General features: G+C 36.9%; 2 protein-coding genes and 1 long non-coding RNA gene across 3 annotated transcripts; 1 reads left to right on the top strand and 2 right to left on the bottom strand.

The window, feature by feature from the left end:
* Nucleotides 1-267: 267 nt before the first annotated feature.
* Nucleotides 268-799, bottom strand: LOC110095419 (late embryogenesis abundant protein Lea5-like). The gene has a single exon (XM_020820955.2). It carries the CDS (start codon nt 693-695, stop codon nt 402-404), a length of 294 nt encoding a protein of 97 aa, XP_020676614.1. The 5' UTR covers nt 696-799; the 3' UTR covers nt 268-401.
* A 2,982-nt stretch (nt 800-3,781) lies between these two features.
* On the top strand, nt 3,782-7,059 carry LOC114580867. Its single transcript, XR_003702481.1, has 3 exons — nt 3,782-4,168; nt 4,499-4,573; nt 6,670-7,059. It is a non-coding gene; the product is annotated as an uncharacterized LOC114580867 (long non-coding RNA).
* A 936-nt stretch (nt 7,060-7,995) lies between these two features.
* Nucleotides 7,996-8,573, bottom strand: LOC110095424 (late embryogenesis abundant protein Lea5-like). The gene has a single exon (XM_020820963.2). It carries the CDS (start codon nt 8,444-8,446, stop codon nt 8,147-8,149), a length of 300 nt encoding a protein of 99 aa, XP_020676622.1. The 5' UTR covers nt 8,447-8,573; the 3' UTR covers nt 7,996-8,146.
* Nucleotides 8,574-12,190: the final 3,617 nt, after the last annotated feature.

Genomic DNA, 12,190 nt, shown 5'->3' with positions numbered 1-12,190 from the left:
AGAAGTATTTAAGATTGTAATTTTTCATTTTGTTTATAGGTATAACAATAGAGTGGTTCTCATCAAGCCCTATTAGGTGATTTTATTTGGGATATTTTTGTTGATAGTTTTCTTCCTTCAAATTTTATTGACTTGATTAAGAAAGATTATGAGAAATTGACAATCACATAGTAACTTGTATCTTTCCTTTTTCTGATTAATGCTATTTTGCATATTTTCAAAAAGAAAAGAAAGATTAATTGACCGAATAAAAAAATCGTAAGCAAATTTTAATCCAAGATGACTAAAAACTCTGCGCATTATTATTAAAATAAAAACAATATGACACTCATCCAACAACAACATCAAGGCTGAAAAAGGAGCAACGAAGCCATTAAAATCCACCGCAATCAATTTATCTCTTAAACATAAGCCTTGTTCTTGAGAAATATCTGGCGGAGCTCGGCCGGATCTGTCTCCCTAAGACAGTTCGCCGGCCGGTAATAGCCAGTGACAGGATCGGGAATCCAAGACATCGCCGCCTCATCTGCTGTCGCCGTTCCCGTTTTCTTTACTCCCTTCCTCAACACCGTCGTCTCCTCCATCATAACCCTTCCCGCAGCAGCTGCCACCGACGAAAACCTCTTTCCACTTAAAACAAGCCCATCGGAGAGGGCGGCGAAGAGAACCTTTCCATTGGAGAGAGCGCGAGCCATTAATTGGATAGATAGAGAACAACAGAACTGAGCGAAATTAAAAAGAGAATGAGAAGAAAAGAAGAATGAAAAATTCGTTTCCTCTTCTTCTCCTCTATTCTCTTCACCGTGACCAAAACAAGGCGACGATTTCCTTTAAATAGACCGCTTGATTAAAATAAAATAATAATAAATAAATAAATAAATAAAATATATGACAAATACATGGCAATGAGGAAGTGGTTTCCTGAATAGCAAACAAAGTTTGTGTTGCCGGCCTGAGTGGAGGGTGGGCCCACAAGTGTTTGTCCACTGAGAAATATCTGGCCTACGGTGCCTACGGTGGTTCGTGAAATCTGGACCGTCCACGATTGGTGAATTTTGCGCGTGGTTTTTTATAAATAGTTGTGAAAATAAGAAAAAATATCTCTCGGCATTGGTGATTCGTATTTATGCGCTGACGAAGTTGGACGTGTTGGATTATTCCGATTGGTGGAAGGTAGAAAATTACGAAACGGAAGAGATGCTGCTGACGACAGCTCTCTCTTGCTAACATCCTCGATTCTTGGCCGGAATTCTGGGCGACGGCGTTAATCACCAACTGTGGGCCCGCGCTAACAGAGGCCTCGACGAAATAGGATTTCTTTGGGCTCTAGCGGCGTCTAGAGATTTGGGAGAGATCGATCCTCCTCTCGAATTGAGGATCAATTGTATCTTTGCTATTTCCTTGCAACTACTAGTAAAATACAAGTCTTTTCTCGGATTTTTCTGCAGTTTTTCCCTGCTTTCCTACTGTTTTTGGCTGTTTTTCTGCTGTGGACAGCAATTTTACATTGGATCTACTTGGTTTTGGTGAGTTTCCTATCAGAGAGCCACTATCTTATAGGAACTTTTTAGTGGCATGCGAAAAGTAGCTTTGAAAAGGGATGAAGTGGACTATCTTCGAGATTTTGTCAGCTATCATCTAGATAGAATCATGATGATGTGTAGTCCTAAGTAATTCTAATATGATGTTCATTCTTTGGTTATGCTAAGGTATTTAAAATATCTATGGAACAAACAAAGGGTTAGATTGTTAAAAGTGCAATAGAGTATGCGCATAAGGAGAATGTTTGTAGGAAGTAGTCACTCTGTGATCCACATTCAATTGAAAAGGAGGAAGAGATAAAAGCATCATAAACACGGCTAACTGTGTGCTTTTCCCATTGACCCAGCGTTATTTGCTGTAATTTGGTTCGTCGCTTCAAGTGGCTTATAAAGATGGATACATATTTTTGTCATTACTTTCCTTAACCTAAGTGAAGTTCTTCTTGATTTCTTTTTTGTGGTAGTTTGTTTCTCTAATCTTTCCTACTTTTGTTGTCAATCAAGTAAGTATGCTTTTTTTTTCTTACGAATGTATATTTTCTCCGTCACTTTATTGCCTTATCGATGTTTCCAATATGTTCTTTTTTCTTTTGTTATTTGTTTTGCTGAGCTTCTCTTATGTGGTTTTCTTCTTTGTTTCTTTTTATAGCACTTAGCGTCTTTTATTTTCTCGTCTCTCTGATAATTAAGTGTGCTTCTTTCTCCACCCTCTTTGGTTCATTTCTCTTCCAGCACACCTCGTCAAACTTTTCATGTGCTCTTTCCTGTTGTGCTACATTATTTGTATTAATTATTTATACTAACTTTATTTAAGGTATGCATCAAACCTCTTTTATCTCTTGGGAGTTGAAGTTTAACTTGCTTACTATCTTTCACTGCTTTTTGTTATTAATATTTGATTGAATATGCTATAAATCTTCTTAGAACTTTATTTTCTATATAGATTATTAAGTATTTATATGCCTTGTAGTGATTTCTGAATATTAAAGTTTAGGGTGTTTATTAGTTCTTGGATGTGCACTTCATTTTACTAAAGCAAGCATTTGTCGGAGCTTTTTACTAAAGCAAACATTTGCAGAAAAATCTCTTTGCAGTTTGCGTGTCCACAATGCTGAAAGGGGTATACAATCAAACACTTCATGGTCTTGCCTAATTGTTATGCCCTACATTGGCCAACAACACTAACAACTTCGCATTTGTGGGAGGGCTAATAAAAATGTACTCTAGGTGATTTGTGGGGAATGCATGTCTAACAGTCTAGCTACGCCACTTGTAAGTCTTAAATAAGAAACTTAGGAAGAGATTTGTGGGGAATGCATAATTTAGCAGATATGCTTTTACCTGAACACAATAAATCAAGGACTCTAGATAGATAGATTTAGCATAAAAGCAATCATTGAATCAACAATTCGGAAGCTGGTTCTAATACCATTATTGATGCAGCTCAATGAGGGGAGGGAGAGGAACCGATCTCAATCAAAGGAGGAAAGAAGAACATGCTGCCTTACACATTCATAAGGCATTAGCTCGACGACATTTACGATGGGAGTAGAATCTCTAAATAGTCCTCAGGGCATTCAAATATGGCTTTAATGTCAAATAACTTTCATAATATGATAAAATACTCTACAGGATGTAGTCATCTATAAGCAGAAAATGTAGGCATCTATAACCAGATAATCTTCATCAAGACACAAAAATCGAGTTGGCCTGCCGCTATAAATCCAGGTAGATGTGTAATATGCCATGATAGGCAATTTGCAGTTTAGTGTTGCTACTCTATATTTCAAATCAAATTAAAAGGCATTCAATGATGTTTATTATTTTTACAGAAATTTAGCTCTAGAGAACACAATTCTTACGTTTGTCTAGCTTCTACTCTACTCTTGATTCCAACCCATAACTGATGTATTATTGTTATTTTATTATTTTTTCCATAAGGCTTACGCTGGGTTCAAATTAAATTGAACTAGCAGAGTTCTCAAGTTTGAGCACGCACTTGTACATAATAAAACCATTAAGCTCACTTCTAACAGTTGAGTTACTCCCAACTACGTCTTACAACAAAATGAGTGAAGTGCTGGCTTGCCTGAAATCTGATGGTTTTTCTCTTTTTATTAGTATTATTTTGATGAAGATGCACGTCCTCTGTTGGTCTGTTGATTTCATGAACATTTTTTTTTACTTTTCACTTGGCAGGGGAGGCTCCAATCGGAACCAAACACCAAAAGGCCGCGGCAATAGTTAAATTTAATGCTTATTTAGCAGAACCAACACGGAGAAGGCGGAGGCCATATTTCTATCCTAGAATTCCATTCTACAGTTTCTTAAATTGGAGCACATATTGAGGCTTAGTTTGGGACGGCTTTCTTCCTGCTTCATGAAGTAACTTTTTAGTACAAAAATTAAAATTTTTTAATTAAAAAGCTACTTTAAGAAACAGAAAAAACTGTCACAAATGAAGCCTGAGTTGATTTGATTAAATGGCAGAATGGCTTCACAATTCACAGCTTCTAAGCCCTGCTTTTTGCCGGTTTCCAAGATAGGGAAGACAAGTGAAACTGGCATTGCCCTGACAGCAGGGATCACTATTTTTACTGCAGCAATAGGCATCTTATCCCAATACGGTAATTTGGAAAAGACCTGGTGACCATACTGCTACTGCAATTATTACATATCCTTGAAGCATGTAGAGATGTAGGGAAGAATCAGTTTAGAACTAACTCCATTTCTTCTTTGTTTTCTCTTACATTGAAAATTTATTCATTTTATCAAACTTTTTCTTGTTACCGGACAGCATTTATAACTTAGCTCAAGTCATTTGCTGAACGAAGTCCCCTTTTGATCAGCATACTTGCTATGATGGGTTTTTTTTAAAAAACTGAATTTAATATTTTGAACAGTTGGATTTGTTTCTGTTCAGCCTGCAGAATTATGATTTCATCTCTTTGATGCAGAAAGGTCGCTTGAGGAGAATTGTATATTGTAATGTTATACATAGTTGATCAAGTTGCTGCTATCAAGGGATTCAAGTACACTCCTTTTGGTTTGCGAGAACTGAAGGATTGGTAAAATGGGTTTATTTTATGCTTATTTATTTTTTATTAGCACAAAGTAAAACCCTTGATAATCAAAAATAAAAAGATAAATTGGAATAGGGTGTTAAAAATGGGTTAATGGGTTGGGTTTATGATGGGAACATCATATCATGGAAGGTTTATCAGAGGCGTGACCGTCAATCTACGGCCACGATCGAGTCATTGTACTTTTGATTCATGTCATGTTTATTTATGTGTCATTGTATTTGTTTTATTTTATTTCCCGTTGTACCCTTTTAGTAAAGGGATGTCGTATGTAAGCCCCGAGGGCATGTTCGTCTTTTATTTTAGTATCTTGTACTAGGCTATTTATAGCCCCTTGCTTATTATTTTTTGGTTAATAAATGATTATTTGATAATTTTGTCTTCTTGCTTGGGAGTTCTTGAGAGAGCTTGAGAGATCGGAGAGAGACCCCTTAGAGATGGAGATTGGCGCATCACCCACCAATCTTGGAGACAGCAGGGTTCGTGGTTTCATATCTTTTATTTACCTTACCCTATCTCCCACCTTTCTTCACGATATTACTTCTCCTTAGTTGTTTCCTTCCACCCACTAAAACACCGTCTACATCTTCACCTTGTCGCCGGCCCCTTACCCGCCCCATTCAACCGCCGGCCTAGACCTCTCCCATCCCATTACCTACTTTGGATAATTCCTAATTTTGGATTGCAATAATTTAGTTAGTCTTTGAATTTAAATTTTCTCAATTTTGAAATTCAAATTCTTTCATAAATTATAAAATCTATTTTAGAAAAGTTTTCAAAATTTCCCTCCATCGAATTTTGAATTAATTAGGATGACTTAATTAATTCTAAATCCAATCTCCAAAATTAAGGAAACATTAAAGTCTCCTTAATTCCCTCCCTCTCTCACCCCTAGGTGCCGGCCATGCTTGGCTAAACCGTCGGCCCCACTCCACTTGCCTCCCTTTGGATCTCTTAATTTAGTTCAAATTAATTTGGAATCCAAATTAATTAAATTCAAGATTCAAATCCTTTCCTATTTGTCTTAATCTATTTTAGGAAAGTTTCCTAATATAATTCAGTTTGATTTTCAAATTAAATTGAATCTAATCAAACCTTTCCTAATTCCTAAACCTAAACTTGGCAACTCCATTTACTTCCCCCAAATCCCTCCTCATAGTCGTCGGCCCCTATCTCCCTACCCGCCCCCTATCTCTCCAATCTCCTCCCTCTCTCGTTAACTCTCCACCGGAATTTAGGATTTGAGAGTTTCTCTCCTAAATCCCTCTCCTCTCCTTCCAAAAATTTGAAACTTATTTCATATTCCCCCCGGCTCGTCCCTCGTTCACGTTGCAAGAGGAATTTCTTTCTCTTCTAAATACTCAAGTGTATGATCAAGTCGTGAGGAGATTTGTCACCTAGCATTTATGGATGGCGGATCCGGAGATTGAATGCGGCCTAACCTATGACGATGATGATTTCGTAGACATTTTCCAGTCGACTTTCTTTGACGTTAATATAAGGATCGATCGCACCGTCGAAGACTACATAGAGCGTATTCTGGACACGTTGGTAGAAGCAATCGAAGAGCAGTTTGAAGGCGTTGAGTGGAGGATCTCCACCGCTCCTTTACAAAAGGTTCTCCTTTCGCCTTTCAACCTATTTCGTGAGTCTAACTTTATCTTGTGTTTGATTGTAGTCATGAATGACGATTCCTCCTGCTTCTGCTAAGCTTAGTAAACGTAGGGTTTGAGTGTATTCATTTGTTTACTAATCTCACTGTTAGACTAGAGATTTTTATTGGAGCTACTATTTTGGCATAATGTTGTTTTCTATTTCATTTTGAAAGTTTCAAATATCTGGTTATGTGATTAAGCCTAAGCGGACGTGACCATTTTATTTCGTTGTTTAAGCTGCTAATAGTTTCTTCACTTTTATTCTAATCAAGAGTTGTGCAAATTCTTAAGAAATTAATTGCATTCATACGTAGTCCTGCATCAGTTTAGGTCCAGCCTAAAATTGACTTGATTTGAACCCATCTTACTTGAACCATCCCGTTTGATTAGGTGGTTGAAAACTTGGACCCTAACTCGAGCTGTCGACAATCCAGTTGACCCGACCCGATACAATAACCTATTTTGATGAGGATGGAGAAGGTAAAACGAGCATTAAGCAAGGCAGCAACGACATAAACCGAAAAACTAGAACAGGAGGAGCGTGCGAGACAATGAGAGTGGGGGATGAGATGCAATTGCAATATTGTACATTGCAAATGTTTTAACCAATTGTGATGGATTTGCAATTTGTCGAGTTAAAAATAGATTGGAATATTGAATATCTCAGTGAACTAACTTATTTCCATATGTTAGTAAGAATAGTCCTTTATGATCACACAATACAACTGCTATACCCTCCACGTTATACTCCAATCTGTCGAATGGGGATTCCAATTTTTGAACAACACATCATGCTAGTTAATATCCTAGTGCTTACAAATTGGAAAAAATTGTGGTTGGATTGATTGAGAAAGAATTTGAGCTGCAATTATTGAAGGTGAAGGAACCTTCTTTCCATGCTTGAAATAATTTCTTACTTTCCAATTTTGATAAACTGAAGAAATATAGATTCTGACAAATCCTGGATTAGAAAAGCAACCTTCTCTATATTATACCAACAAAGAGATAAACTTTGAAATTTTAGTAAATGAATTCTCCATTGTTTAAATATATCAAAAACTTCAATTAACTTGTTGCAATGAACTGCAATATGATGGTGGTCTTCAATTTCCTAATAAGCTCCCAGACAGGTTATGCAATCCTGCAATATTCTATAGTTCAACTAGAAATTTGTAGGAAGAGCATTATTTAAAAGTCTCCATCAAAATAAAACTTCCTTAGGAGTAACCTTTAATTTTCTTAGCCATTTCATATCTATTCCTTTAATGTCAACAACATTTAGAACTCCTTCAGGAATCAGTGAGTGAGTCATAATATATGAAGGAATAGATGAAAAAGCAGCTTTATTCAACAATATTCTTCAAACCATCTTAGGTGATTTTTATTTATGTTTTTCTTTGTACTACTACTAATTGAATAAACTTAAATAAAAGAATTCGTAGATTGGATTTTTCTTTTTTAAAGTTTTTTAAGAATGTAATTTTTATTTATTTATTTATAGAGATAACAATAAAGTTGCTAATTTCTGTTTTAATCAAGCCCTTAGGTGAATTTATTTGGGATGTTTTTGTTGATAGTGTTTTTCCTTCAAATTTTATTGACATGATTAGGAAAGATTATAATAGATTGACTATCACATAATAGCTTGTATCTTTCCTTTTTCTTAATACTATTTTGCATATTTTCAAAAAGAAAAGAAAGATTAATTGACCGAATAAAAAAATCGTAAGCAAATTTTAATCCAAGATGACTAAGAACTCTGCGCATTATTATTAAAATAAAAACAATATGACACCATACAGCAACAACATCAAGGCTGAAAAAGGAGCAACGAAGGCACTAAAATCCACCGCAATCAATTTCTCTCTTAAACATAAGCCTTGTTCTTGAGAAATATCTGGCGGAGCTCGGCCGGATCTGTCTCCCTGTGACAGTTCGCCGGCCGGTAATAGCCAGTCACAGGATCGGGAATCCAAGACATCGCCGCCTCATCTGCTGTCGCCGTTCCCGTTTTCATTACTCCCTTCCTCAACACCGTCGTCTCCTCCATCATAACCCTTCCCGCAGCCGCAGCCGCTGCCGCCGACGAAAACCTCCTTCCACTTAAAACAAGCCCATCGGAGAGGGCGGCGAAGAGAACCTTTCCATTGGAGAGAGCGCGAGCCATTCGATAGATAGAGAACAACAGAAAGAAGTTAGCGAAATTTAAGAGAATGAGAAGAGAAGGAGAAGAAAAATTCGTCTCCTCTTCTTCTTCTCCTCTATTCTCTTCACCGTGACCAAAATAAGGCGACGATTTCCTTTAAATAGACCGCTTGATTAAAATAAAATAATAATAAATAAATAAAATATATGACTAATACATGGCAATGAGGAAGTGGTTTCCTGAATAGCAAACAAAGTTTGTGTTGCCGGCCTGAGTGGAGGGTGGGCCCACAAGTGTTTGTCCACTGACAAATATCTGGCCGATGGTGCCTACGGTGGTTCGTGAAATCTGGACCGTCCACGATTGGTGAATTTTGCGCGTGGTTTCTTATATAGGTGTGAAAATAAGAAAAAATATCTCTGGGCATTGCTGACTAGTATTTGTGGGCTGACTAAGTTCAACGTTTTGGATTATTCCAATTGGTGGAAGGTAGAAAATTACGGAACGGAAGGGATGGTGACGACAGCTCTGTTTCTTTAACATCCTCGATTCTTATTCGCCGGTATTAGGGGCGTTAATCACCAACTGTGGGCCCGCGCTAATGGAACTTTTATTTAGTCTGGTGAACGTAGGTAGAGTTACGTTCGGCCGGCACTAAGATTATAGACACAAAACGAGAAATACCGAGCAATACCAATAATAACGAGAAATATCATTATATGAAGACAAAATACCGAGTAATACCGAGCAATACCCAAAAAATACCTAGAAAAAAATTCGGTATTTTTTGGGATTACTCGGTATTGCTTGGTATTACTCGGTATTGATCTTCACAGAGTGGTATCCCTCATTATTATCAAACAATACCTAACAATACCGACCAAATACCGAGCAAAAACTGAGTAACAATCCTCTGACCGAACATAGAGCTACGTACGGTCAGAGGACGTAATAAAAGTTCGCGCTAATGAGAGATTATTACTTGCAGTTTGGATCAATCTGGATCATTCGGAGGTGAATTTGTACGCGTCATGTCACCTTAATGTATCAGGCTTCATGTAACATGACGCATCTTAATTTGCCTCGAACGAATCCGTTTGCCGCTTGTAATAATTTTCCGGCACTAATGACGGCGAAACCATGCAGCTAGTGGGTAGGGTCGACATATGCACATGCGTTCCACACTTGAAAATGAATATGCCAAAATTTTAATTTGGTGAAGAACGTACGATGGCAAATTTAATATTCTGCAGCAACTCAAAATTAAAAATTATTATCACTTTGGGTGAGGGTTCGACGCACTAAAATCATTAAATATAAACTCTCAACTAACATATGAAGAAGATGAGCTGTATTAATATTTTCAGTGCTACACACTTTTATCATCTAGTAATTGAGGCTTGGGTGACGGTATGCATAGGCATATTAGCATATATCAATGACAGGGAAGAAGGAAGCCATTAAAAAAACTCTTTATATAAATAAGAAAAAATTTTGGCTGAACAAGAAGTTATCTTTTATGTTTAATGTTTTTAGATTGATCGTAATTATTTCTTTTATGAACAAAAGATATTGTTATTATCATGCTTATAAGAAGATTCCGCATACATGCATTAATTTAAAAATATTATTTATAAAATTAAATTTAATATTAAAATTTAGTTGCGGACTAGAATATACACGGCGATAGACTTAGAAAGTATTTTTCTTAGCGTTGCACGGATATTCAGCACACAAATAGAAGATAAAATAACACCAGGATTTTTACGTGGAAAACCCTGGAAAGGGAAAAAAATCACAGGGTCACGCCCAGTTGAAATAATTCCACTAGTATTTGTTTGAAGTACAAGAGGCTGATTCGTCCTTAAAATTTAGGACGGTCAATTTACATTCCTGATTGAGATCCAATTACAATGTATAGCAGAGTTCCGGCGTCACTTGGAGATCGAGCTGAATTCTGGCGTCGGGCAGAACTCTTGCGTCGTTCGGAAGTCGGGCAAAATTCTGGCGTTGTTCGGAGATTAGGCAAAATTCTGGCGTTACTTGGAAGCCCGGCAGAATTCCGGCGTCACTCAGGCGTTCGGCAGAATTCTAGCGTCGGGCAGAACTTCAGTGGTGGTGAGGAGTTATTCCCTCCTATCCTTCTCTTCTCTTCTTCTAGCTTGGGTCCCCTCTTATGAGAAATGAGGGGTTTATTTATAGATTTTCTGGAGTGACATAACTTGTAAATAGGTGTGAAATCATGGGTAAATAGGGAGTGGTCGAATTGACGGCCGATATTGAATCCCTTGATTGTGCACCGTTCATCAGACATTTAAAAGTCTTAATTATGTCAGAATTTGGCGATCTTGGGCTTGTTGGATTTGTCTCGTCGAGCCGCTCGATTCGACTATAAGCTTATCAAATTTGGAAACCGTTTGGTAACTCAAATTGTGATACGAACTTTTCAATAGCGCTTCGGGTCCTTGATTTGGACTCATTTGGGCTCGGATTGAGTCGAATTTGGTGTCGTTGGGTTCGTATTTCCGAGACGCACAGTTTGACTGTAAGTTTGCTGAAATCGAATTTCAGGTGATCCCGAATTTAATTTTTGAAATTTCTGGGTTGATTTTGCCTCAAGATTTGTGCCCGATCAAGATAATTTTTTGAGGATATATCAAAACTTTCATGAATAAATTAATTTTTAAAAAAAATAAATGTATTTATAAGAAAATATGAATAATGATTTTTTATAAAAATATGAAGTTTATTTATGATTAGTAAAAAAAATTGCTTTGACCATGCACGAATCTAAACGTATAATTGAAAAATTACAAAATTAAATATAGAACCCTCCAAACTTTAATTTCAGCAAACTTATATAAGAGTTGAATGTCTCGACTAGACCAATGCAACCACATAAAAAGATCAAATTCGAGCACAAATGAGCCCAAATCATGGTCTTAAAGTTTACAAAAATTTAGATACATCGATTAGAAGATCATATGATATTTAAATTTTGCATGTTTATTGTCAAATTGAGCAACTTGATGATATGAATCCAACGTGCTTAAAATCTCTTAATTCTGATACGTTAAGGTGCTTAAATGCTAAATGAAAGCTATATCATCAATGCACTCATTACAACCTATCTGATTGAGTACTCCATAATTACTTTAGATTTTCATCATATTTATTGGGCATTTCATTCCGAAAAATCTATAAATAGTCTCCCTCTTCCTTTGTGAGGGAAAAGACTTGGACTTGGAGAACTTGGAACCTTGGATTAGAAATTCAAGATAACATTGAAAAATCATGGAGCTCCATCTAAGCACCATTGTTAACAAACTTTTGTCGGCTAACTACCACTAAACTTTCATCGTCAAATCGCCACCTGATCTCTGTTAGGTTTTTTCATCAAACTTCTATCAGACCACCATCGATTTCTATCGATGTCGCCACTGACCGCCTGTAAAAGCCCCTCCGAAGCTGATTTTTTTTTTGAGTTAAAGCTGTTTTTTTTAGTGTTGTTAGTCCCGTACGAACTGGCCTTAGTACGGGACGAACTGAAGAAATTGTGAAGAAATCTGTCATTTTCGTCTGTACGAACCTAGAACTGTCGGGACGAACTGTCTGTATGAACTGAAGAAATGGTAAAGAAAATATGCATGTTCGTCTGTACGAACCTGAAAGAGTCGGGACGAACAGTCGGGACGAACCAAACCCGAGGGTTTCGTCCCGTGATGATGAAATTGGCATTTAATTTCGTCTGGACGATCTGTGTAT

The sequence above is a fragment of the Dendrobium catenatum genome, unplaced genomic scaffold (genome assembly GCF_001605985.2).
Source record: "Dendrobium catenatum unplaced genomic scaffold, ASM160598v2 fragScaff_scaffold_1355, whole genome shotgun sequence".
NCBI classification, from domain to species: domain Eukaryota; kingdom Viridiplantae; phylum Streptophyta; class Magnoliopsida; order Asparagales; family Orchidaceae; genus Dendrobium; species Dendrobium catenatum.
Note: the sequence above shows the minus strand (reverse complement) of the source record. Positions and strands in the feature narration are given on the sequence as shown.